Source organism: Pygocentrus nattereri, chromosome 13 (genome assembly GCF_015220715.1).
Source record: "Pygocentrus nattereri isolate fPygNat1 chromosome 13, fPygNat1.pri, whole genome shotgun sequence".
Lineage (NCBI taxonomy): Eukaryota > Metazoa > Chordata > Actinopteri > Characiformes > Serrasalmidae > Pygocentrus > Pygocentrus nattereri.
The window spans coordinates 26,980,376-27,008,372 of NC_051223.1; the positions used below are offsets into that span (position 1 = coordinate 26,980,376).

The 27,997-nt window shown below is 39.0% G+C and overlaps 1 protein-coding gene across 1 annotated transcript; it reads right to left on the minus strand.

Moving 5' to 3' along the window:
• Positions 1-15: 15 nt before the first annotated feature.
• Positions 16-27,983, minus strand: abca5 (ATP-binding cassette, sub-family A (ABC1), member 5). The gene is given in 42 exon segments (XM_017703624.2): positions 16-3,902; positions 4,050-4,105; positions 4,198-4,277; positions 4,359-4,511; positions 5,928-6,047; positions 6,659-6,753; positions 6,928-7,003; positions 7,187-7,362; positions 7,487-7,578; positions 7,708-7,825; positions 8,012-8,135; positions 9,008-9,099; positions 9,181-9,246; positions 9,528-9,665; positions 10,312-10,425; positions 10,953-11,123; positions 12,110-12,223; positions 12,328-12,465; positions 13,182-13,309; positions 13,556-13,722; positions 13,873-14,074; positions 14,819-14,938; positions 15,314-15,453; positions 17,036-17,126; positions 17,239-17,377; positions 17,502-17,621; positions 17,776-17,951; positions 18,354-18,464; positions 19,469-19,527; positions 19,859-20,036; positions 20,378-20,525; positions 21,382-21,403; positions 21,405-21,571; positions 22,374-22,515; positions 22,819-23,045; positions 23,301-23,320; positions 23,323-23,359; positions 23,362-23,399; positions 23,511-23,678; positions 24,097-24,286; positions 27,117-27,283; positions 27,803-27,983. Coding segments are annotated over 42 exon segments (5,034 nt in total). The 5' UTR covers positions 27,816-27,983; the 3' UTR covers positions 16-3,761.
• Positions 27,984-27,997: the final 14 nt, after the last annotated feature.

Here is a 27,997-nt window from a genome sequence, read left to right on the forward strand (position 1 = left end):
GGGGGGGGGGTTCTGTGGGGTTTTCATAAATTTCTTTATTTCAATCCTCTGGGGTAAATGCTTTACATAGATTGGCTTCTCAACACACAAGGGCTGAAGAAATGGACTGTGTTATGTGTATGTAAACCAGCACAAAATGAATAACAAGCACATCAGGTCACGTGGTACAACAACAGTTTCTAGAAAAACAGTGCGCACTTCTTATAAAGATTGCATAATACAGCAAATCAATTCAACAGAAACAAAAATGTTTCTCAGGTGTCCAGAAGCAGTTACACATCACATACCTTCAAACATAAATACTGCTTTATGTTATCCAACCTAAGGAGATCAATGAGGCATCACTGAATCTGAGCTCTAAAAATAAAGGGCTAATAAAACCTGATCTCTGTGCAATCCTTGCATTAAAGTGAACCAGATCAGCCAGTGGATGAACTCAATTTGCTTCCAAATTGTGCAAATCACAAATTTTCTAATAACATTTTTTCAAATCTCTATTTTTTTTTCTCAAGGACCCGGGCACTAAATTAAGAGAGTGCAAAGCAAAAGTGTTCTACAAGGTTACATAATAGTGGCTACATTTTACTGCAAGACAATTCTGAGTTCACAAAAAAGACAACATCGATATTGCAGTTAGCCATGACACACCTTTTACAGAAAGCAGTGACCACACAGACACAACAGGTATTCATATATTGCACTTTGGAGGAAATTAGTATTTCGGTTAAAGATAGATTTCACCGGACATACCCCAACCCAACCTGAATACAAGAAAGGAAAATCAACGTCACTGAGATGTTCTACCATACCAGTATAAGAGGCTACATTTGTGCAAAAATAAAGCTCATTTAGTGTAAAAAAAAAAAAAAAAAAAAAAAATAGCAACTCACCACTCCCATGCACTTCACAAACAAAAGCAATACCATCATACTAAGGAGAACAATTCCAACAACTTCCAAAACATCCACATCAAATTACTGATTTTATTATAATTTTTTGCAGATGCTAAAAGCACACAGCTTCTCTCATGTGAACTGGTCTCACTGCTTTGAATACACTGCTCCTGGAATTATGGGAAAAGTGTTTAAAAATGATCATAATAATAATTTGCTGCCTCTTAAAAAGTTTTACAAATAAAATTGGTGAAGTCAATGACAAAAGTCTGTATTATGCAGCTGGAGTTAGTGAAGTGTAAATATTTTAAGTATAAATATTTTAAAAGCCCTCCAAAACCCAAATTTAGCATAAATAAAATATTGTATACAGACATACTAAATTCAACACAATGCACCACCTTAACACAGATTACAATTTTTGAGGACTGGTTCAAGCAGGCTGTTACAACTTCCTTATTCCCACATTCAGGGAGAGCTGTACCCCAAAACCTGTTTGTTTTATTGGGGAGTGAGGAGAAAAATACTGTATATGTACAAAAGATTAGCAACTCCTAAATAAGCCAAAACAGACATCAACAATTTTCTACAAACAAATTAACCCGCAACATCCTTAAGCAGCACCTTGTCTGAGAGACCACCTGGCTAAAGCAATGACTTTTAGACAAGATTCAAGGTGCAATAGAGAACAATGGATCGGTTGAGTTTCACAGCTTGAAGCTCATTCTGGCCAATCAGAATTCGGGTTGAAACAGAGTCTGATGGGGATTTTCTATACTATACAACAACCATTCCAGAAAATGCAATCTGGACATGAAAACGGTAACAACATTAATTTGTTCTGTAACTCTACTGCTAATCAGATTAAAAGTGGTATCTATAGGAGGGAAACTTTCCCACCATTTACAAAATTAAGTATGATACAACAATTCAGTTAAGAGCTCTAATGTATAAATCGTAAACTGAGCTTTAGCAACACATCTGGAGGTCAGAACTCTGACAGAAACATGACATCTCCATACCTCTCTACAACATACAATGCATGAAGACCAAGGCAGACATTTTCTACAGGAATTAAGATTTAAAAAGTATAACACTTTATTGAAAACTCCACAACAATCTGGATGCAACACAAGCAGCTTTAAAAATAACATCTAGCAATCATCTGCTTGTTCCTTTTTTTTTTTCAGAACTTTTTAGAATTCTACATCAGTCTGTTAAACTGTCACTTGTCAGCTGAAGATGGTCTTGGATTTATTTTTGTGTCGTGCTGTGTTTGGATATGTGCCAAAAACTCAATACTAACCACAGTTAACCCTTACCTCCACCAAATGCTTATATTCCAAAAACTCAACAAAAAAAGACGGGAAAAAAGGAGATAAACTCTTAATATGCAGCATAAAAAAGGTGCATCTCAAACCCGCATTTAAAAGTAAATTCTTCACTGTAAAGCTTTTAGGAACTTAACCTTTGCTACAACAGTATGATAAAACAACTTTAAACACATAAACAGTACTTATAAACAAAACCGCATCATATTACTATCATGTGTTCAAGGCCTCGCTCACAAGTAATCACCTTTTAAATAATTAAAATGGAAACAGGAAAGAGACCTCTCACTTCAAAGTCTTCCGCATTGCTTCAAGGCTGTGTTTCAGTTTCTGATAAATCTGGAGTGCTACATGCGTCTAAGCAGAGTGCATGGGAACTACATTCTCAATGTATTGTCTCAATCATCTTGGACATTTAAACTCCTCCAAAGGAAGGCCACCAGGCAAGTTAAAATTAAGGACAAAAAAAAAAAAAAAAAAAAAAAAAAAAAAAACATAAAAAGAATAAAGCCAGACAAAGACACTGACAAAGAGGGGGGAAAGCTCTTATATTTGTGTATTTTTTTTCTTGCCATAGAGACCCAATTGGTCTGTACAGGTCCATGCCTTATCATCAGGCCTTAGTCTTTGGAGAGCTGGCCACGGTTGCAGGCCCTGAAACGTGTGCTGGTGTTTGAGGAGAGGAGTTCAAGAGCTCCTCTGTTGCAGCAGAGATGGAGGAAGCTCAGCATGTCTGGGTGGCAGGCCACCATTGGTGGGGTTGTGAAGCAGAGTCTCTCCACATGCTGGTATATCTCAGCAGCTGTGCTGTGGTACTCCAACGAGGCCAAAAAAAAAAAAAAAAAAATGTATATATGCGCCACCTTCAAGGCTGAGCAATGCAGCTAGATGACGTTTCTCCCTCGGCAACTCCCTGTGCTTGGAAAGGGTCAAGCACATGCAACAAATCCTCAAGCAAAAAGAAAACGTCTTGATTTCCTTTCTATTGTTCCATATCTATATACAACAGAACTAGCAATGGACCTCATGCTACAGACACCAAAAGCACCTTTTTAGTGTTGAAGTGAGCAAGCATTGGGGTGGTTAGACTGCAGATACAATGCTTTGGTTCCGTCATGGTCCCTGATGGCATGAGATCTTTTCCAAGTGTTTGTTTCTTTATTTGTGATTGATTCAACACATATGTCACAACAGCAGGAGGGTAAGAATGAGACACTTGTTCACCAAGGCCAGTGAATAACGAAACAAAAGTTTATCATAGATAGTGCACCTCCTACTGGGTGAGAATCTCAATAATAAAACTCCTCAAAAAAATGGGATAAAATACCACAATGCTAGGATGCAAGTCAGCTGAGACACACATGATGCCATCACTCTGGGTGTGTCAGTGCCTGTACCAACTCCATGGGCCTTTGGACCCTCATCAGTGTGCACCTCGTATGGGGGCACTCATTATCTGGAGTGAGGAGAGTGGCACATGTACAAAGAGAAGGAGAGAGACAGGGAAGGAGTGAGAGAGACAGAGAGCTGAAAGGGCTCACAGCTGGTGCACAATGCTGTCAGTGTGATTGAAGGACGCCGAGCCATCCTGACGGAGCCGCTGCCACTGGAAGGTGGTGCTGAGAGAGCCCACTTCTTCCTCTTCATTCTCCTGCTCTTTAGCAAACTCCATAAAAACCTGACGTAAATACATACCGTTAACCATGATGACTCAAAAAAATAAGGAAAAAAAACTAATTTGATCTAAATTCTATTCTAAGCAATGTAATCAAAAACATGACTAGAGTTGCTGGGTTGTGATATTTTACTGAAAAGCATCACCAACCTGCTCCAGTGTGCACTGAGAAAAGTTATACTCTTCAAAGTTGAAGTTCTGCTTAGCTGCACAGAATAGGAAACACATGTCAAAGTAAACAAAAGGAAGAAAATACCAGTTATGATGTATTCAAATGTAGTGTTCTGTGGGCACTTACCACTCTCTAACCGAGAGAAAGCCTGGGCTAGTGATTTTACATCCTCCATTGGAATCTTATAAACCATCAGAGTTGCAAAGCTGCAACACAACAGGCAACAAAGGAAGGTTATCAGAAGCTAAAAGAGATTATGCTCTTTCACTGCTGTTCTCAATACACACCTCTCCTGACGTGCAGCATGAGGGAAGATTCTTAGTATCTCCTTGTGCAGTAGTGCCACCTGCTGGAGGCCTGTAAGCTCTTCTCGTAGCTTAATCTCAAGACTATAGCCTCGACCATACTTAGCCTTTAGGTGTTGTATGGAGCCAATGCACCTGCAGAAACATGAATTATGGACTCAATTTAACACACACATACACATATACACGCACACGCACACGCACACACACACACACACACACACACACACCACACACACCACACACGCACACACACACACACACACACACTCTTCAACCAAGGTCTTTTCTTTATGGAGCACATGCACACATTCACATTACGCAACCTCAAACACTGGTGCAGAGCATTCTGAATGCTGATAATATGCTAGGAAATGACTGTACAGTCATGGCCGAAAGCTTTGAGAGGGACGTAAATTTGGTTTTGACAAAGTTTGCTGCTTCAGTTTTTATGGTGGCAATTTGATTGCTAGGAAGAGAGTGATCAGATGAATTGCACTTAATTGCAAAGGCATTCCTTGCCACAAAAATGAATCACAAAAAACTCAATTGCCACTGCATTTCAGTCCTGCCACAAAATTACCTGCTAAACACATTTCCGTGATCTTTTTAGCTCAGGAAAAAGTGTTAACGAGGACAAGGCATCTGATATCAATCTGTCATGCTGATTAAATTAGAAGAGCTGACTGGTTACTTTAAAAGGCAGGTGGTACTTGAAATCACTGTCTTTTTCTGTTAACATGTCCAGTCATCTTTGCTTCGCATCAAAGGGGCTTCACAGGCAAGGACATTGCTGCTTGTAAGACCTAAATCAATAAGCACCTAAATCAACCACTTATCGGATCATCAAGAACTTCAATGAGAGAGGTTCAAATACTGCGAAGAAGGCTTCAAGGAGCCCAAGGAAGTCCAGCAAATGCCAGGACTCCTTCCTTAAGTGGATTCAGCTGTGGGATCAGGTCACTACCAGTGCAGAGCTTGTTCAGCAATGGCAGCAGACAGGTGTGAGTGCATCTGCATACACGGTGAGTCGAAGGCTTTTGGAGGTTGGCCTGGGGTCGAGAAGGGCAGCAAAGAAGCCACTTCTCTTTAAGAAAAGCATCAAGTCTGACATTCTGCTGGACAGTCTGAGATTCTGCTGGAAATACAGGGATAGGACTGCAGAGGACTAGGGTAAAGTTATCTTCTCTGATGAAGCCCTTTCAGAATGTTTGGGACATCTGAAAAAAATTACTGTCTGAAGTAGAAAAGGTAAGACCATTCATGTGTGGGGTTGCTGCTCATCCAAGGGAGTGGAGCCCACTCACAATTTTGCCTCAGAACACTGCCATGAATAAAGTATGGTATTAAAACATCCTTTAAGAACAACAACTCCCAGCAATCAAGGAGCAATTTGGTGATAAATTATGCTTTTTGCAGCATGATGGAGCACCATGCCACAAGGCAAAAGTGGTTCGATGAACAAAACATTGAAACTTTTGAACGTCTTAAGACATTTTAAACACTGAATACAGGATAAAAAGAGAAACGGGCACACAGAGCTGAACTTACCGTAGCTGGCCAGAAACCATGATGGCCACTCGATCACACACAGCTTCTGCCTCTTCCATGTAGTGAGTGGTCAGGATGGCACCACGCTGTTTGTTCTTAAAAGCAGCACGTATCGCTCTCCTGGCACAAGGGACAATGGTAATATGTCAGAGCAGACATGAAGCAAAAGGTGTGTTTTATGAAAGTATACTGATTGCATGGATTACAATAACAGGAGACCCTAATGCACAAATTAGATTACATCACCTAATTTTGAGCTTTCAGCAGGCGTGCTATGTGCCTGTGATTATCTGCTGAAATGGCTGTGCTGATACATTAACCTTTGACCAGGTTTCATACTCATTTTCAATAAGTGTCTGACTGGTGTAGTCACATATTCAGTTTGTCAAAATTACAAAAACCCAGTCAACCAAATAAAGATTAGGAAGAAAAAAAAAAAAATCAAATAGCATCTGAGAACTGCCATGTACTGTTCAGAGCTATGGAAGTGTGTGTGTGTATATATATATATATATATATATATATATATATATATATATATATATATATATATATATATATATATATATACACACACACACACACACACACACACACACACTATAGAAGTATACACAGTTAAACTAGAGAAAAAGCACAATGTGCATAGTGTGCAGGCTAGGAACCCATTATTTGGACAAAGACATAAGTGTAGACGGTTGAGTACAAAATGTAGTACAAACCAATCTTACCACATGCGCTGCTTAGATTTGGGGTCCATACCAGATGAGGGCTCATCAAGAAGCACAATCTGTGGATTCCCCAGCATGCTTAGAGCGAAGCATAACTGCAAACAAACAACAAACAGACAAAAAAGCAAATCCTGTTATTGAGAGGTCTACTGAGGCATGATCAAGCATAAAACCCAAAACCAACAATCAAGCATGAAAATGTTACTACACAGAAATACTAGTAAATGTATCTGTTGACTGGTTTTGCTGAGTTTGAGTGTTGGTCTCACCTTTCTCTTGAGGCCTGCAGACAGGTTTTTAGCCTGTTTATGAAGATGCTCCTTTAACTCCAGAGCATTAACCACTCTAAGAACACACAAACACACACACTTAAACGTTTCTCTCTATGTGCACAAACTAAACTCACCGAGCAATATTTATCAAAGTTTGAGATATATATATATATATATATATATATATATATATATATATATATATATATAAAATATACTTTTTCTCTGTAAGCATTAATATAGGATAGAGAGGTACCGTCTGATGATGTTTGGTACATCATTGTGGCGTAAGCCCTTAATGGCAGCATAGATCTGGAGGTGCTCTTGTAGGGTGACCCTAGGCCAGAGAGGGTTCACCTGAGGGCAGTAGCCTACATGCTCAAGCGGGTTATCCACCGGCCTGAACTCTGTGCTGTAGTCTCCCATCAAAATCTGCAAAACAGGATGTGTATACTTGGTTATGTATGTATGTATGTATGTATTTAAAAAAGTGTTTTATATAGCCCTTTTGGAAACCATTAAAAGTTAGAGGCTGGTTGATAGACAAAGTACACACTTGTCCTGCAGTGGGATTTGTGTCTCCTGAGAGCATGTGCATGATCGTGCTCTTCCCTGCTCCATTAGGCCCCAGAAGTCCCAGCACCTCACCTGAGCAAGAGCCACAAGACCGGTAACACTAGGTTAGCACACATAATACTAAGGTGGTCATTTCATGCATGGAGCAGGCAGTTAGAAAAGAGAAAAAAAAAAAAAAAAAAAAAAAAAAAATGCACCCACCTTTTCTGACACAGAAGGAAATATTTTTAGCAGCCACCTTTCTTCTCTTTCCAAGGGAGAAGCCTTCTTTCTTGCCAGAGTACTGCTTACGCAAGTTACTCACTACCACCACAGGTTTCTAAGCACACCACAAGAGAGACAGTCAAATGTACTTTTTCAACGTCTACAGTACTACAGTATACCAAAAATAAAGTGCAAATATCACTGGAGTGCAAAACTCAAAACAGTAAGACTGAAACATCTTTAACACCACTGATTTAATACTGGAGCAGTAATGTTCAAGGTTAAGCATCATACTCCCCACCTCTTCACAGCACTGACAAGTAAGGGCCTCCTTCACTCGAGCCTTCTCCACCAGAATATCCTCATCCTCATCCTCATTTTCCTCTGGGTTCCGCTGCACTTTGCAGTTGGCTTTAGAAGAGATTCTAAAAAGAGAAAAGCCAAAAATCAGCAATTTAAACTTACAAGGGGCTTAAAATGTAGATTTCCTAGTCAACTTCAGCAAACAACAAAGTACACCCTCCCACCCACCATCATTATACTGATATTCGGCATCCTTAAATGGTTTACGTACACAAGGTCTTTCTTCTTTCTGAGCACTTTACCTAAACAGCTTAAATATAGTTGAAAATTGTAAGTTAAAGTTGTTTGTTTGTTTGATCTAAAGCAGTCAAACTAATTTGAAACTGCCAACCTGGAGGAATGTCTGCAGAGTAAGACTGAAAAGGATCCTAAAACAAGTACAACAACTGCATCATTCAGTACACAAGTAGTAAGTCACAGCATCCAAGTGTAAATAAGCATGCTTGTTCTGCAGTGTACACTGTTAATTGGCTAATTTACGATTCTGTAAGCATGTTCTTGATTAGTCTGTAATCCGTTGCAGTGAGTAAATAGATCACTTCCAGCACCTCACACTCTTTTCTGGTTTAAGCCGCATTTTCTTTCAGTTTGTAATTAAAAAGAACCATTCATGTTTGCATTCTGTACAGGTTGTTGAAAGATAACAGACTGTTGTGTATTTTTCTTGATTCGGTTTACTAAGAACATGCTGCCCTACCCTACCTCTGCCAAAAACATCTCTTTGGATTTGCACTATCCACTACAGATTCACCCACCATGGACAAAAATGTAAAATACTGATTGCATCTTAAAACACACCTTCCTCACTCAGAGCGTCTGAGAGTCACAAGAAAGCATGCAACAGTGTCAATCTTGTTACACAAACAGGTAACCCAAGCTTGGGAGGCAGATACTGCAATATAGGTAATGTGCAGTAGAGGTGTTTTATTTTAACCTGCACAGTTGGTCATTCTTCATAGTTTGGCCTCCATAGCGGATCTCTAACCACCGCAGCAAGAAGAGCAGCAGAATGCATTGGAGGTAGGGCTGAAAAACAATTTATACAAAGTAACAAATCACAAAATATCTGTAAGATGCATACACATATGCTAAGTCTGAGAAACTCACAGCTATAACAGCAATAAGTAGATTCTTCCACAGGAACTCCTCATGGAAAGACAGAAGAAAGGTAGCCTGAAAGATATTTAATAAATCTCTCATTAAGCATAGAGCACAAGATGACATTAACTCAATTTTAAACTATAAGCTAAGGCAAAGGGCCAACCATATTACTTTCTGCACAAAATACAAATCCTAACCAGTCCCAGTCTGTTTTGTGCATCTCACTTTTCCCAGTATTTTCAGATTTTAGATTTCAGATAGCTTTAGAGATAGAATAGTCCAGGCTGATGAGTATGGCGTAATGAATTAATTTATTTAAAGTATGACTATTGTGAATATATCAAATTGCTCACCTTGGTTATGCAGTTGAGACAGGCAATCAAGGGGTATAATGGATTGAAGAAACACAGTGTGTTATGTAGAGCACGTGTTAGGCCAGGATTATCATTCACAAAGGCCAGCTGGACCATGGAGGCAGAGACTACACACACCTGAGACACCACACATACAGAGTCTGTTTTGGTACTACAGAGCAGTGTTTAAGTTAAACATGCACAATGACATCACAATCGTATTGCCATCAGACAGATTTTAAAATTTGGTGACGTATTTATTGTACTATTGTAATAGACTATCAATTTAGGTAATGCTGGGCTCCTGTGCTAAAATATCTGTATTTAATTTTATTTTACAGCATTTGTAATATTTGAATTGAATTGAACCATTTGTCACTGTGTTTTCACACTGTGAAACTAGACCTCTGCATTTAACCCATCCATGCAGTGAAACACCCACATACATGCACAGTAGTGAACACACACACACACTAGGGGGCAGTGAGCACACTTTCCCAGAGCAGTGGGCAGCCCTATCCACGGCGCCCGGGGAGCAATTGGGGATTAGGTGCCTTGTTCAGGGGCACTTTAGTCATGGACCGAGGGGATTGAACCGGCGACCTCCCGGTCACAGGGCTGGTTCCCTAACCTCCAGCCCACGACTGCCCTCTACAAATAGAGTTACACTTCTATGTAAGGCAAATCTAGGTGGAGCTAGTCCTAGTTCAATCAATACTTCGTAACTCGGTGCATCCTGATGGGTTTATCTCAGGTTGTGGGGATTTCTCAGGCTGTGACTCACCATCATAGAGACGACAGAGAAGAAGTCTCTGTTGCTCTGGACTTTGGCAAACATGAATGAGATGCAATATGTGAAGAGGATCATGGCGGGTCCAAATCCTATTAGACAGAGAATCTGAAGACAAAAGCACACATAGACATGAACTTCAGCATGTACAAGATCCAGGATTTTTATATCAGTATGCGGGCTGTGCATTCTATAAGAGCTAGGAGGCTGCAAAGCAAAAAAAAAAAAAAACAATAGTAAACAAGGAAATAAACACTGTAGTGTACTGTAAAGTTGCTGATCAATACAATTTTGCAGATAACAGCATGTGTTTGGGTGCCTGTTACTACATTTGTAAGTCAACAAAAGTCAAGCCTTTAAAAAAAATAATTTTTAAGTGGCAGTTAATGTGTAGAGCATAATACCAGCTCATTTATTTACAACAAATCTGTCTTTTATGCTATGTAAACAAGCAAATAGATATACTTTTATGTACTCATACTTTACTCTAACGTGCCTTTTTTTTATTTCTGCCTAATATATGTACGTTTATGTGCAATTGTATGTCTTGCTGCTTTAACACTAATTTATATTCATATCAATAAAGTTATATAAATAAATATGTCTATCATGTATGTGTGTGTAGTTTCCCTCACCACAGACATGATGTTGCTGTTCGACAGAAGGTTTGTGGAGTGGAAGGCGAACAGCGTGCTCGTCATGCAGATGAGGATGAGGTAGTAGAATGGGATATCTACAGCAGCCTGCCCACACCAGTATGCAGATGGCACCATACCAGAAATCCTCAGCGTTGAACGACACTTTATCTAAAATAAGTACAAGATATCCTACTTTCATCTCACACAATGCTTTTGCCATCACCACCATTGAAGTGGTATGCAGATAAATTGTTACACTAAATTACATTCCACAAAAAAACAAAAACAAAAAGAAAATGCCACCAGATGGCATGAATTATGTCAAAGTCAAATAATACAGTACTACGCAAAGGTCAGAGACCTTATTATTTAATTTCCAGTCAAAGCAACTATTAATTTCAAGTTATTCCTTGTTCAGTGTCAGATATTAAACAAAAGTCCTTAGAACAAAATACAGTGGCATTTTTTATGTAGTTGGTCTACCTTTCCCTTTATTACAGCTTCGATTTATTTCAAAGAAGGGACATTTTCCCACGCCTCCAAAAATCAGACTTCGAAGTTGGTTGCATTTTCTGCTTTTCATGCTTCAAATAATCCCATTTTCAGACACAAATCTGTGATGTTGAGGTTTGGGCTCTGGAATGGCCAGTTCCTTGTTCTCAAAACATGAGCAGCTTCTTTGTTTGATTTCCAAATTTTCTTCCTTTTCTCAGTAACAGCTTCTTGACAGTTACACATCCTTTCAGACACATAGCATTGTCTTTATAGTGAAAGGACAAACAAACGCCTGTGGACATCTGAACCAACAGTGGTGTTTGGATTTTCTCCCATCTCTCAAAATGAAAGCTTTGATTACTGTTTATCTGATGGTGATAGTTTTGGAGGTCTCCAAACTACAGAGTCATATTTTGTCTTTTTTTATTTAACTTTTATGAACAACAGTTGTTTTTCACACTTACTAATGTGTTTTCCTTTGACTATGCCACGCTTTAATGCAAATGGATTATCTTGCATCTAATTTCTAAAATGCGATAAAAAAATGAATAATAGGTATTTAATGGCCATTTTGACTGGAAAGTATTGACTTAAGTTTTGCACAGTACTGAATGTGAAATCAATATATAGCTTATAACCATCTCTACATATATGATTACCTCTCGATCTCGTGTGTGGTCCATTGCAAAATAGGCTGGCATACCAGCTGCCAGCATACCCAGTATCACAGCCTCAATATAAACTAGAGCATAAGACGTCGAGTCTGGAATTTGCTAGGATACAAAAGAACAGAATAATAATTTTGTACTCAAACTATACATACTGAACCACTACTTCCATGAAGATGGATAACAGTGTGAAATTTTGCAGGACTTACATAGTCAAAGGGTTTGGACCAGGTGCTGATATGCCCAGTACCATTGAAGCCTCTGAGTAGGGCATTACTAAGCACATTCACCGCCATGGGCAGAGAGTGCACTGTGGTGCTGTTAAAGGCTAAAATGTAACTGAAACCCTTGAGAGAGAGAGAGAGAGAGAGAGAGAGAGAGAGAGAGAGAGAGAGAGAGAGAGAGAGAGAGAGAGAGAGAGAGAGAGAGAGAGAGAGAGAGAGAGAGAGAGAGAGAGAGAGAGAGAGAGAGAGAGAGAGAGAGAGAGATTTACTAGCTTATCACTTACTTCAAATCAGGACCAAGGCACATAAACTCAATATAAAACAGAAACATAAAAGGATGAAAAGATTAGAAGCATGTGAGAAAGAGGCTAAGAGCGATTTAAATTCTGCATCATTTTGCCTCTCCTCCCAGCTTGGCCTCCAACTCAGAGATCCAAGGGCCACTACACAGATAAGAACTCTTAGCCACAGATACACAAGTAAAGCCTTACTGCTCTACAGCTCTCAGCCTGAGAGGATCAAGAGCTCTGTTTAGCAGCTCCACCTCACTCCAGCTTAATAAGCTTCCCACCCACACTTGAATGCATTAACTGGCTTATTTAATGTGCAAACACAAGTCAAGATAAGAGTCAGAGGTAAATGAGATCCTTTTATGGATACACTAAAGTTGACATCTTTAAAGCTATTAAGTGTTTCAAAAATAGGAGTTTTAGGTGAAACCCTGAACCTGGAACAAAATCTACCTAAAATTTTCAGCTGATCCACCCTGAAGTTGTTTGAAGCAAAAGCAGTCTGTCGCTAGGCGAGTTGCTATGGAGCGTGTTGTAAGTTTGACTCACCTTACTGGAGCCTGTTACATTGATGGCAGCACTATGAGGTGCAGCAGACATGTAGTCCGGTTTCCTCATCATTTCCACCTTAATGTCCTGAGCTTCCAGATTATGAACAAAGCCTGATATATCAGAGTCTACCAGAAAAAAATGCAAGATGAAAGGAAAGCTTCATCCCAAAAAAAACTCAACTTGCACATAAAGGCCAGCAATTGCAAGTCAGAATTACGCAAACTAGGTCACCACAATTTGCAATGAATAACTAATTCACACATTATTTTCTCCCTATTTGAAGATATTGTTCAATTAATCATTAAATAGTCTGCCTGCCCTGCCTTTTTGAAATCAATTAAAGACACTTCTATCCAAGAAAGCAGACAGACCAGATGAGTTTAGCACGAGCAAGCTGGTGGCATATTTGTGAGAGGCTTCATTTCGGTGGAGCAGGTAGATAGGCTGGAACCGTCTGTCAGGGGAGTGGATCTGAATATTCCCAGTAGCCAGTGAAAGAACTAGCACCGCAGTCAAGAAGACCAGGAATAGCGTCACACTGATGTATGAAGAGAAGGGAAAAGAAGAGAAGAGACACAATAGTATGACTCAAATAAATGTAATAGGGGAAAAAAACCTCATTTATTATGTACATGTAACTATTCATGCAAAATAAGATGCTTTTCTGTTATGAGTTGCATGTACTCACTTATAGATGATGGGTTTTCTCTCTCTCTGCAGGTTAAGCATATGGAGCCAGGCTACAGTGCTGAATTGCTGTCTCCACAGGGCATGGCCCTTCACTGCATCCTGCCTGCTCTCTGAGAAGGTCAGCAGCCTCTGGTCCATGTCATCCAGAGAAGATGCATCACCTTCCTCTTCTACCTTATCCTGGTTAAATACACTGTAGTCTGAAACAGAACAAGAGACAAGTTCAGGTCAAACTCATACAGAGTTTGTAAAGCATCTGAAAGGATCAGGTTGAGTATTTTACAAGCCTGTCAACACTGTGGCGAAAAGAATCAATCCAACAACACGACTTACAGTAAGTACTGTGGTAGTACTCTACAAAATCACTTTTCCACTGGTTCATAAACCTAATCACAGGAATAAGAGGCTACTGCTTCATGTCAGAGCTGGTGGAACCATAGTGGAAAGCAGGCACTTAACCCACCACTTTTTAAAGCACTAGGGTTACAGATAAAACAATCTGATCAATAAAGAAACACCAGCATGTGTAATCTGGTGCACTTTAACCACAGCAGTGTGAAATAAAACATGCCAAAAGAAAAAGATATAATATTACAAAAACCCAAATTCTGATGTGGACTTAAGAAAAAAATGAACTGGTCATGAAAACAGCTTAATTGTCTTCTTCTTTTCCTAAAAAACAACACGCTTTGCCACTTTTGGAAGTGTGACGTCACCCCTATTGAGAGCAGGGATACACTGATCCAAACCAAACCACAATACTGGTTCCTATACCTGAACTCTGGATGACAGCAAAACATATGATATTTTTTGCTTCCATTTAAAATCTGCACCTCATAATGTGCAGAAAATAATCACATAAGAAATAAATCACTGCTCCGACAGTGTTGAAAGTATAGAAGGTATAAAACTCATTGCTCTGAGGGAGGGTGTGCATGTCTTACCTGCTTGGTCCACTTCAGCTTCCGCCTCCAGACGTAAAAACACATCTTCTAACGTCGTCATGGAAACACCATAGTTAATGATGCCCAGATCTGGCCTACAGTCCAGCTCAGCAAAAAGCCCTAAGTGCAGGAAAACAGAGCCATTTTTCCCCCCATCTTCACCCAAGCACATCACATAGTAGAGCAACAAAAAAAAACAACAAACCACAAGGCTGATCAATAAGCCAGCAGACTGATCAGTTATGTCTACTGTTTACCTGATTTACATCAATAGATATGTCTCTACCTTTCATTATAATGAGATACACAACAGACATTTGCAGACCTGGAAATGTAAGCAAAACATCATGTACACTACGAATGGTGCAGCGACCTTATGATGCTAAACTCACTAGTCAGCACTACTAAAACTGTGAGGAACACTGTTATTCAGTCAAGCATAAGGCAGTTTGGTCTACAGCAGATGGTAAAGCAGAAGGTTAACAGAAGCCAGACCTGGAAACGTTTCCATGCTTTCAAAAGGCAGTGTGAATGTGAGCTCAGCCTCCTGTTGCCGTGACAACTGAGCCTTCGGAACATGTTGCTTGACCAATGATGCGAGGCTGTCTACCTCACAGACTTCAGTCACAGACATCCTACACAAAGTGAAATCACATGTTTAGAAAAAGGCAGCTTCTTGATACCTTGTCGCTTTTCCAAGCACTCGCACTCTCTCACACACATACACACACACACACACCCCTTAGGAGGGCTGAAAGGAGCTGTTTATCACACATCTAGACACTACATCAAGGAGTAGTCATTACCTATTTTGAATGTATGAAGCATTTAAAACCGTCTTCAATTTAGGTCTTAAAATGGTCCATATGGTCCAAATCTTACATCCAAGCAACGTCTTTTTCAGGGACATCCCTGCTTATTTCAGCAACACAATACCATGCCACATTCTGCACTTGTTACAACAATGTGGCGTCATAGTAAAAGAGTACGGGCACTAGACTTGCCTGCCTGCAGTCCAGACCTGTCTCTCATTGAAAACCTGTGACGCATTATAAAGTGCAAAATACGACAACAGAGATCCCGGACTATTGAGCAACTGAAGTTGTACATCAAGCAAGAATGGGAAAGAATTCCACCTATGAAGCTTCAACAATTAGTGTCCTCAGTTCCCAAACGCTTATTGAGTGTTGTTAAAAGGAAAGGTGATGTAACACAGTGGTAAACATGCCCCTGTCCCAACTTCTTTGGAATGTGTTGCAGGCATCAAATTCAAAATGAGTGAATATTTGTAAAAAACAATAAAGTTTATCCGTTTGAACATTAAATATCTTGTTTTTGTAGTGTATTCAATTGAATATAGGTTGAAAAGGATTTGCAAATCATCATATTCTGTTTTTATTTATGTTTTACAGAACGTCCCAACTTCATTGGAATTGGGGTTGTACATTCATCTTATATTCCCAACGTCCTTAACTGAGGTTAACTTGGTAGCTTGGTTTTACGTACCATGACCATGTTCCAACATCGGCTGTTTTTGTTAACTTGCCTTTAAGACTGATCTATGTAAATCAGCTCTGTTTTGATTGGCTGTCTTGTATTGTGCCTCATAAGAAGTGATTCAAGCTGAAGCTCTACATAACTTTGGCATGAATGGATGGGACTAAACTGCTGCAGACTAAATAGATGAATGCAAGCAAATGTGTTGACACTGCTGACAGCACTGAAGCAATGGATTCAAAAACGGTTGATTTTTAAAATTAGTTTCCATATAAAGACTGTATCGCCTGGGGAGTGAACAATTCGTTTTGAAACTTGTTTTTTCATACTACATTCTTACCAACAAACGTTTTATTTTAAAAAAATGAGGAAAAATTCAGCTTTCCATGATAATGACCCTTTGATGTATTTATGCAATTCCAGATACTAAAATTAACTAATTATTCTGTGCTAAAGTAAGAGGTTGGCATAATTAAAAAAACAAAACACCTGTTATTCAGCAATTTAAACAATCAACAATTAAAATACAAATAGCTCGTTAAAAAAAAAGAATCTTAAGTATTTTATTGCAAGTGTAACATTTTCAAGCCACAATTTAGAAAAATTTACCATGGTGAATATTTCACATCTCTAGATCAATCTGGCAACTAACCCATTTAAAAAAAATCATACCTTAGCTGTAATTCTTAAGCTGCACATGACATAGCATGAAACACTGACCTGAGGTGGTATCCAACTCCACACTTGGTTTTGAGGTAGAGAGAAGAGCCCACACATTTCAGCTGACCTTGAGAGATGACTGCTTTACGATCTGTGCAATAGGAAGATTGAAGAGAGGGAAAATAAAAATGATTTATTTTACAGTTTGGGCAGGGATGGGAGGGGCAGTTCAAGAGAATAATGAGGGCTTGACAGTTTTGTACCTGCAAGTATATCTGCCTCATCCATATAGTGTGTGCTGAGGACAGTAACTCTGCCTGCTCGTCGACTCTTCAGGAGAGACCATACCTGGTGGCGTGACACTGGGTCCATGCCTGCTGTGGGCTCATCAAGAAGCAGGATCTAATGCATGCACACAGGTATACACACACACACAGACATTCATACATACAAACAAAGAATGAATCCACCAAGACAAGACAATCAATGATAACCACATTACTGCACAGCTGCAAGTGTCCTCTACCTTAGGATCTCCTAGAATGGCAATGCCCACAGACAGCTTCCTTTTCTGGCCTCCACTCAGGTTCTTGGCCTGTGCATCCATGATCTTCTCCAAGTCCAGATCCTTCAAAACTTTCCTAACCTGAGCAAAAACAAAAACAAACACATTCTTACCTCAAAATACACATAATGAAAAAAGTGTTAGCACAACAATGAAGAAATTCTTTGCTGTGACCAGATCACATCTTCATACACTTAAGGGAAAGCTGTGAAGACCAATGGTGATATGTTCTCACCTCACTATCAATATCACAGGGCAGAATGCCTTTTATGGCTGCAAAGATCCTGAGGTGCTCTTCTACTGTGAGCACATCAAAGATTATGTTGAACTGGGGGCAGATCCCCACAAGCTGCTTCATCTCAGCCCCATCCGCTATTTTAGCCACCGGGGAGCCATAGATGGTAGCAGAGCCTGGGGTCAAAACACAACCAATTACATCTGACATGACAAAGATCTTGCGCCTCAAAGACAACTTACAACAACTACCGATTAACTCAGTACCTTACACATATTTAATTTTAAATAAGAGGAGGAGAGGACCTGAATGAATAGCAGGCTTGGTTACTCAGAAAGTTAGTCAGTACGTTTTTAGAATTACAAAATACTAAACATGTTTCATCAAGAGTCAAGTGGTTGGAGGGCATTTTCAATAATTTCACTAATGACATTTGGAAACACTTAAATTTGCTCAAATTCGCTTAAATTAGCAAAAATCAACTGAACAAAAAAGTTAAAAACATTACAATATGCACTGAACATTTGTGCTAAGGCCAAAAAAGTCTTACAACAGACCATGATCTGATAGAAACAGACCTTCTGTTGGAGGACAGATGCCACACAGGATGTTCATAAGTGTAGATTTCCCTGCTCCACTGTGACCCAACAGAGCTGTGATTTGACCCTCGTAAATGTCGAAAGTCAAACCTAAAAACAAACACAATGTTTCTATAATTATTAAAAAAAAGTTAAAATACAACGCCATTAATAAAAACCAAAATAATTCATAATATTTGACAGGCACACATTACATGTAAAAACAAAAAAGAACCTGGTGTTTGCGCAATGGTTTATACCAGTGACTGAAAGATATACACACTGGCCACACACATATACATATACCACTGATGCAAAGGTATAAATTGGGATTTATGCTGCCATCAAAACAAATGTCTATATCCCAGGAAGTCCATGGTTATTTAAGCAAGACAATGCCAGGCTTCACTCTGCATATGCTACAATAGTGTGGCTTCATAGACACAGAGCGCAGGACTGGCCTGCCTGCAGCCCAGATCTGTCTCCTATTGAAAATGTATCGTGCATCAGGAAGGGGAGAATCAGATAGTGATGCTTATAGACTTTTGAGTAGCTGATGTCTTTTATCAAGCAAGAATTGGAAAAAACTTCTTGTAAAACTACAATAATGTGTCCTCAGTTCTTAAATAAAAAAAAAAAAAATTAAAAGTGTAATTAAAAGGAAAGGTGTATCAGTGATAAAAGGCCTGAGTGTGTTGCAGGCATCAAACTGAACATTACAAAAAAAAAAAAAAAATACAATTAGGCTGGTCAATTAAACTTTGGAAATCTTTACCTATACTGTTGTCACTTAAATGAAGGTTCAGAAAAATTAATAAATCATTGATTCTTGTTTTAATAAAATTTGAAACACATGATTGTGTTTGTCCCAGAAGTAGGATACGAGTGGATTCCATCTAAACACAAAACAATTAGGTAGTCATCCTTTTATTATTTCACAGTCTCACTAACCAATTAATAATACTTTTTAATAATAATAATAATAATTTAATTTCTTGATGAGTTTGTCTTATTTGACTTCACAAAATATTCTGTGGGTTGTGAGAAACACATCCTATACAGGCCAGTTCTGGCTTACCAATTGCACATTAAAAGAGTGATGAATTAAGACCCACCTCTTAGTGCCTCCACTGTGTTGTCCTTCTCTTTATAGGTTTTGCGGATGTTGCAGATCCTGATGGGTCAGGACAAAACACACACGCACGCGCACATGCACGCACACGCACACACACACACACACACACACACACACACACACACACACACACACACACACACACACACGATGGATATTAAATGAGTTTTGGCAGCATTCCATGTCTTTCAAAAAGAAGCTGTGGCACTGGCCCCAATCTCTGAGGGCTTTGTTGGATTTGAGCACAGCACACAGAGCTAGAGCAAGTACTTACCAAATCTCTATAAGTTACCATAAGCCAAAATGCATGAGCACATTACTTTTAGTGTGTGTTTGTTGCTAATAATGGTTTATAAGGTTAAACTGGTACCTGATGGCCTCCTTGCCTCTAAACTCTGGAGATACAGGCTCCACAGATTCGTCAACTGTAGGAGTTCCATTCACCTCTACCTCGTAGACGGAGCTCACTTCCACATAGCGCTTGCTGCGTGTCGTCCAATAGGAAGGTTTCAGGAAGTAAATCACAGAACGTCTCATTCCAAACTCCCCTAAAAAAATATTACAAGGGTGAAGCTTCTTCACACTAAAATTTATTGACTGATGGTTTCAGAAAGCACATTTATACACAGATTGATTGACTACTGATACTTAAAAATACATTTGTTGTTCCATTGATTACTGGCACACTATTTCACCCAAATATACAACAAAAATTAATTTCCAATACAAGTAATAATAGGTTATCATCAAATAATGTGGATTTCGGTCTCCTCTGCCAAACCCTGGAACTGAACCACAATGGTAAGGTATATTACTTCAAAAAGTCCTGCTTGTGGGAGGATATGGACTACTCAAGATGGAAGTAAAGGATGGTAGCTTGGAGTCTCACCTGGCATCACCTGGTCTAGGTAAACAGCGAGCAGCAGATAGAGGATGCAGTCTACAAACAGCATCAGCAGTGGCACATACAGTGCATGAGGGCCATTAGCCAGAGTGGAGAACACAGCACCATCTCCTTGGGCCTCCAGATACACCACCTACACACAAATTCAAAAATCATTTTACAACAGAGTCAACATATACCAAATGCCAGGGTTTTACATGGGTGTACTTTGTAATTCTTCACAAAAAAAATATGACTGATTTAATAACTGAGACCTAAAACTAAGAGAGAAAGAGGGATTCCCCTAGCGATTCCACACAAAATACTACACAAAATACTAGCCGAGTACTACCATTACTACAACTAATTAATTATTATTATTATTATTATTACAACAACAACAACAACAACATCATCTGTATTAAACAAATGGTTAAAGGATCAGTTCAGTCAGCGAAAGCTAATGTTTCTAACAATAAATAAAAGAGAGCAGCCACTAATTAGCATTATGAAATTACAGTGTTTTAACTAGTAGCCATTAACTTACAAATCACTGTTAGGTATATTAGCATATCTTGTCAAACTTTACTGTTATCGATTAAATAATATCAGATAACATTTTAGGAGACATTTATACAAAAATCCAAACAATTTCAAGTGTTCATATGCTTCTTCTAACAACTGTAGCATATACACCAGATGAATTTCACATTATCCTGATAGCAATTAAGCCTTTAATAACATAGAAATATCCTATGAACAAAATCTCTCAAGTACTCTCCCTGATGAAGGCACATGTTAAAATGTGCTGAGAGATTGTGCCCATAGCCATGCCACAATAAAGGCCTTTTAACTCAATGAGAAGGGCTAGGGAGACTCACTTGTTCTCCCTTTTTTTTTACCTCACTCCATTCAATGTTTGTGTGTTTATTTAGTAACACACTATGTTTTTTGTACTTTTTGGAAACTTATATTTCTACTATTAAAAGTGGCATAGACAGAGAGGTTACCTGGGCAATGCCGATGGAGAAGGCACTGGGGGGACAGTAGACAAAGCACCCAGACAGCTGGCTGGGGGAAATCCCTCATCAGCACAGTAAACAGAGACAGACAGCCAAAAACCAGTGTCAGCATGGAGCCCATTGTACTCGCAAACTTGGGCTTCTTAAACAGAGGAGTCAACATGAAGGAAAAGAAAATCTGCAGGGAACACAAAAACATTGCTGTGATCTGTGGTGTCCAAAGGTCAAAAGGACCAACCGATAAAAGATAAAAAGAATAAATATAGCAGATACAAGTAATTTTCTTTTGTGCCCTTGTAGCTTAGGTAAGCAAATCTCATCATTTTCAACACAAGAGGCTTCCCAGACACTGCATATTAAATCCTTCAAGGGTTTTGAAATAAGGCAAGGGGCAAATCCACACATCTTGATGTTTGCTTTAGCTAAACCAAGGTTCTTATTCAAACTTATCACTTGTTGAAGATGACATCCGTTCAGAAAACAACTTCTATATCTCCTGTGACGTATGCTTATACATACAGTATACAAATGCTTTCCAAGTTCGAAAACGATGAACAATGAACCACATGCAAAAGTAAAGTCCTCATGCCAGTTACCTGAAAGTGTCTGAACAGTTAGAAAATGTACATTTTAAAAGTAAGTACAAGTTGAACAAAGCAAAAAATATAACATTTGCAAATCTGGAACTCCTACAAGATCAAGAAATGAAGCAGGAGCCAAGGTCAAAGGTGCCATGCACCTTTTAGTATTTTCCCTGCTGCACACCTGTTTCAACACACCAACTAATCAATATGCTTTTCTTGAGTCACTCTGGGCATGCTAGATCAGAAATAGTGCTAAACTGTAAGGAAGAGGTATTCCAGGACTAAATTTGGAAATCACTGGTTTAAAATAATTTTTGCTTATAGGTTTACTGGAGAACACACACACACACACACACACACACACACACACACACAGCAAAGCCATTAAGGACTTACTGTCGATATTCCATAGAGAAATATTAGAAGGAAGATGACAAGAAAGTTGCTGTTGGAGAATAGAGGTGTCCATGTAGCGATAACAGCCATGAGAACAGACATTGTCGTCACCAGAGCAGCATATAGAAGACCCCAGGAGAGCCTGTGCATGAAACACACACAAATCTACAAATACCTTCATGTACCAATCTCCAAAAACTCAACTGTATAATTCTGCAAAATTCAGCAAACACTCCCATGTCTCCAGATTTTCACAGAAAGCTAATTGACAAAACTTTCCTTGACTGGAAAACTGTTTCACAAGCTTTCTGATTACAGACAGCCTGCAGACAGCAAGTTCACCACAATGGGAGAGCCTAACATTAAAGAAAATAATTAGTAAAAAAAGCTCATTATAATAATCCTTATCAATAACTATTCTAGCCCCATCAGTCGCCACACCTACCAAAATGCTGTGTCATACAGCCCCATCATGCTCATCGTATCTTTGAGCCGATGCTCCTTCTCAGCCGCAACATTTACAATGAGGAAAGAGACGAATGGTGTGAAGGCCAGCACCAGATATATGGAGATGAGTGCATGTGGGAACTTCTGGACCTCCACTGAGCCCGGATGACCCATCATCACCACACGTACAGTCAGTTCTCTCCACACTGAACGCTTCGTCTGCATCTGCACCAGACAAAGCAGAGATGGTCTGTGCACTCATCTTACTTTAACTAGTTTGTTTGGAATAGTGTTCATCATGCATCGATGAGAAAACCTTTCTACATTTCTAGAGGCTGGAAATGAAAGCAGTAACAACTATGTGTCAAAATCTGACTTCAATAATGTGACAGTGTTGATTAAAGAGTAGGTAGTTACATGTGTGGTTAAAATTGTATATTCAAACTAAATATAAAAACATCTGTATTCTGCCATCCTAACCTGGATGATAGCCGCATCATCAGTGACTGCAAGCGTATAAACCCAGAGTACCTAGTAGTTAGCTGCACGGGCAGTTCAAATAGTTGGCGTAGCAGTTTGCTGCGGGACAGGGGAGAAAACTCATTAAACTTTCTAAATATCATTCTTTTTCTTTTCTTCAACAACAAGGCTCTACAATACAGTACTACTTCATTCCTATGTTGTTCTTACCTATGGACTCAGTGTAGTCACTAGGTGGAGGAAGCTGGTTGTATGGGAATCGTAGCCGGTAGGACAAGTTATCAAGGAACACCACTCCCACATAGCCTAGGGGTTCATAGAGGCTAGCATTCTCTAGGTCTTCCTCAGTAGAGAACATCTCTAAGCGGTCTTGCATATCTAAAAGGACAAATGAATAAACAGATGCATAACTACAAAAGATGCTTTCAATTTTCTCTGGGCAAATATCATTTTAATTTCTGCTGAGATGTTGCAGCAAGATGGGATGCATGGTTAGGCTAAGCTTATGTTTGTAGTACAGTCAAATTAGGCATAACACACAAGCATAATGTTTTTCTGACAGGCTCCATGAGAATTTTGTGTACTTTGTATACTCAGAAAAATAAGGTAACATGGGAATAACAGACATAAGTGACAATCAAATATGAACCAAACACAGCAGCTTTTATTTGACAAGTTACTCAAATTACTCTTCCAGATGTTGCCTGCTGACCAATCATTATACTGATTGAAGCAATGGTCCTCTTGATAAAGCAAAACCATCTGCACAGCATTGTGGTCCTTCACTGAGACTTACGTAACTCTTGTGCCACATCCTCCATAATCTGACTGGTGACATTTGTAATCGGGGTGTATCCCAGGCCTTTAAGTGATAGGTATGCATCATCTTCTAGCTCAGTAGTACTGATACTACCATACGAGATGTGAGGATTTAGGGTACTGATGAGAATAAGGAGGCCCAAAAGGAGCAGAGGAAGGATCAGCTCCTACACAGAGACAAAGAGAGAGAGATAAACAAAAAAACTGAAGACACAACACAACGCTACTAAAAACCACAATAGCTCTACATGCCACCATCATTCTATTAAAAAAGATTTCTTGAAGTTTACTATTAGGCAAGTTCCATTATGCAACAATTATGAAATGTCCAGTCATTTTATTTTGAATTAATTTTATGTTGCTCTGCTCAATCCTGTTACATTTGCCATGTAAATTTGAAGAAACCAGCACATTCTTTCTAAAGCCCATCCACATTGCTGTTGATTAGTTTGCTCCTGCAGTAGGAGATATTGAAGATGTAGATAATTACAGAGTAAAACAAGAAACATTTTTTTAAACTGGTACCAGCTACTTGTTGTGTTTAGCATTCATCAAGTAAGGCCTTTGGTACACAGCAGAAGCAGTATTTGAAGGCAATCAAGTTGCCACCTAAATTTAAATGAAATACTACAGAAACTAAATAGACATGCTGCCATTTTAAATAAAGGCATTTTACTAAGAACTGGCCTACCTTTCTTGTCTGAATGAAACATTTGTAATAACACTGTACAAGCAGCAATGTAAAATAAGTACAGTGCTGCCTGCCAAGTGTGCCTGGACATCTGTATAACTGTACTAGTCTAAGGTCAATCAATTGTAGAAGATTCAAACGGGTCTCAATAAGGACCATATTTATTCTTTTACCAAATTATTTTAAGTTTCCTTCACTAGCATCACTGCATGAGAGTGTCTTTACATCACTGAGCCCCGCATCTACAGAGTCAGTTTTAAAAGGATAAACATTTATCAAGTCTTGTTTATGTAATCGTTCAACTGGTAAATGGTAGAATTCCAATTGCAGGGACTTCTGAACTCTCTAAGCATTAAACTCGAACCATTTGCAATGCTGCTGGATCTAAAAACACACCTTGGGAAGCTATGTAAATTAGGATAAGTCAAGATAAGAACAAGGGCACATCGTTGGACATCAGTGAGAAAATTGGACCCACACATGTTTTCAAAATACTCAGGAGTCACATATATTTCCAGCACATCATCCTCCATAAAATCAATAAAGTTTACAAGGCACTTGTTGGCAAGAGGTCTAACAGAGAGCATTGCATAACATGCTGCACTTTTGTCCATTTAGTCCTATTAATAACTAGTGGAAAGAGGACTGCATCACAATATGGACAGTAACAGTAACACTGGAAGTGCAACTTTAAATGCACATGGAAATTAATGGCAGCTATAGATGTGTTATTAAAGAGGAAGTCCATTTCCTTAACAGCCTATTCATTCCATTAGGCTTTCAGATAACCCCCCCCCCACACACACACACACAGACACACACACACACACACGAAACAGGGAGATGCATTAAATATGCATTACAGTAACTTAAGTTAAAATAAAAAATACATGACCACTAACAAAAGACAAAAAAAACAGAAAGAAATGCCTGGAGATATTTAATTTTTGTCACCCTTTTCAATATCAAAGGTGAGACCAGCAACCCTGCTGTGCTGTGAGAACAGCCCACAGTGGCAATGGCAATCTTACAGAATGGAGCACTATGCCTTCAGAATCAGAAGACAGAGCAAAGGTTCGCCTGTGCATAGTCTTTTATATGTCTGGGCATTAACAGTTTCTCTTTGTTAAAATATACAACATCAGAAACATCACAACATGCAGTGATACTGACTTCACAGATATCTTCCTCTTTAGCAGCCAATGAGATGATGAATGACTAAGTAAGGAAGAATGAAAAGCTTCATCCCTTATGAATAAATAAATTGAAAATTATATAGAACATCTTATTCCTTGTTCCTAAAGCTGTCTAGAATAGTGCTCCCAATATATTTTTTTTCCCATTACATTGATCAAGTTAAAGTCTTTAAGTCCTGAACTTCATATCAGTATGTGGCTAGTTGCCATAAAAAGCTAAGACTGACAATATTAAAAAGGAATTCCATAGATCTTTCAAAATTTCTGCATAAATAAACCACTAAGGTGTAAATAATCATTCAGAGTCATTTGATGTAAAATGCTCCATTCTAGAGGAAACTGTCAATTCAGAACTACTCACAGTAGCGGTGATAGGAACCAGATTTTAAAGCCTCTAAAAGCTACAGAAAATTTGAAACATGAAAAAGTTACAAATACATCTCCTGATGTCAGAGACACTGTCTTGTAACAGTTTTAAGATTATCTAGTTCTTTCTTTTACCATTGTTTGTCCATTACCAGCATTACATTAAACAACTCAGAAGACTTGAGGGCACTAGTCACCTTGGACAGTAATTAACATTAAAAAAGCAAATAAAATTATTATATTTGTGTCATAATCATCATGACCCCTGAGGGTTATTTCACAAAGCAAGATTTTGCAGTTAGTCAGACAATTTAAGCCCAATTTAAGTTCAATAATGTCTAATAGGGATGTCCCTTCTTTTCCTATTAGTCAAGTTTGATACACCACAGGTTCCCATTACCACCATTATAAAGAATCTGAATTGGTACAGTTCTCTATGATTCACCATTTAACATCAAAACACTTCATTTTGTTAACATCTCAATTAACCAAAAATGTTTTAAAAAATCTGCAGAATTCACCTTTAGGCAAGTGGCCAGGTAGGGAATAAAGTCTGTACTCAATACATCAAGAAACAAAACAACTTAAGCAATATTGTGCATGTTAAGAACACAATTCAGGGTACCAATATCTTGTTCCTAAACTGCAAGAAGAATTTCACAGGGATAATGGACTAACTAATTTTGTTATACAGTAAAGCGCTCACATCTCAAGGACTTCGCACAAAATGCACAGAAAATGCACCTGCAGACTTTGTTGCTTGGTTCTCCATTTGATCAGTAGATTCTTGTACAACAGGCTCCTCGTTTGATGCCAGACTCCAGCATCTCTTCTGTTTAGGGGCTGCATTCTTGTTGCATGCTTCAACAGACTTGGACAGGGACGAGATCGCACCTCGACGTTGGACACAGCTGCAGCACAAGCACCAACAGAGATATCAAAACTAGCGAGCGTGAGAAAGAAAAGTGGTGCGAAAGTTGTTCAGCCCGCACCTGCAGTGGCCGCCGTACCAGTGTGGACAACCGCAGTGGTCGAAAGTCAGCTTACGACACTAAACCACTTCCCCAGTTAGCACAATTTTAGTATTTCTGCTTAACTTAGCTGTTTGCCAGACAGGGAGTATTCATTAAACGCATCGTCCTACTGCCAAAACCAGTGCTGTCGGCTGAAGAACCGCAATTAGGCTGCTTTCACGCATTTTGCGCTGCTGTACTAAACAAAACGTAATGCACAGCATTTATTTATTAATTTATTAAACTTGCTATATTTCTGTGAAAGAAATACGCCAGCTGGCAAGCCACATAAGCCGCGCACTGTTCACAAACTAGGTGATTGTTAGCTGCCAATGCTAACTAGTTAGCTAACGCGAGCTAACGACAAAAACAAACTGTACTCTACGTTTAACTGTCAGTCACAAGAAACGGACTTACGTATGAAATACATTAAGGCATGTCTTTCTCCTAGGAGGCGTTTACTTTATCAAAATGTAATGTTTTAAATGCTGGGCATGGTATCTTCCGCTTCGTCTTCTTTTTCAGCACAGCCAGTAAATGAAATACGTACATATACACAAGCACACAGACATCAAGCTAAGCTAAAGCTAACACCGTTGGCAACGGCGGTGA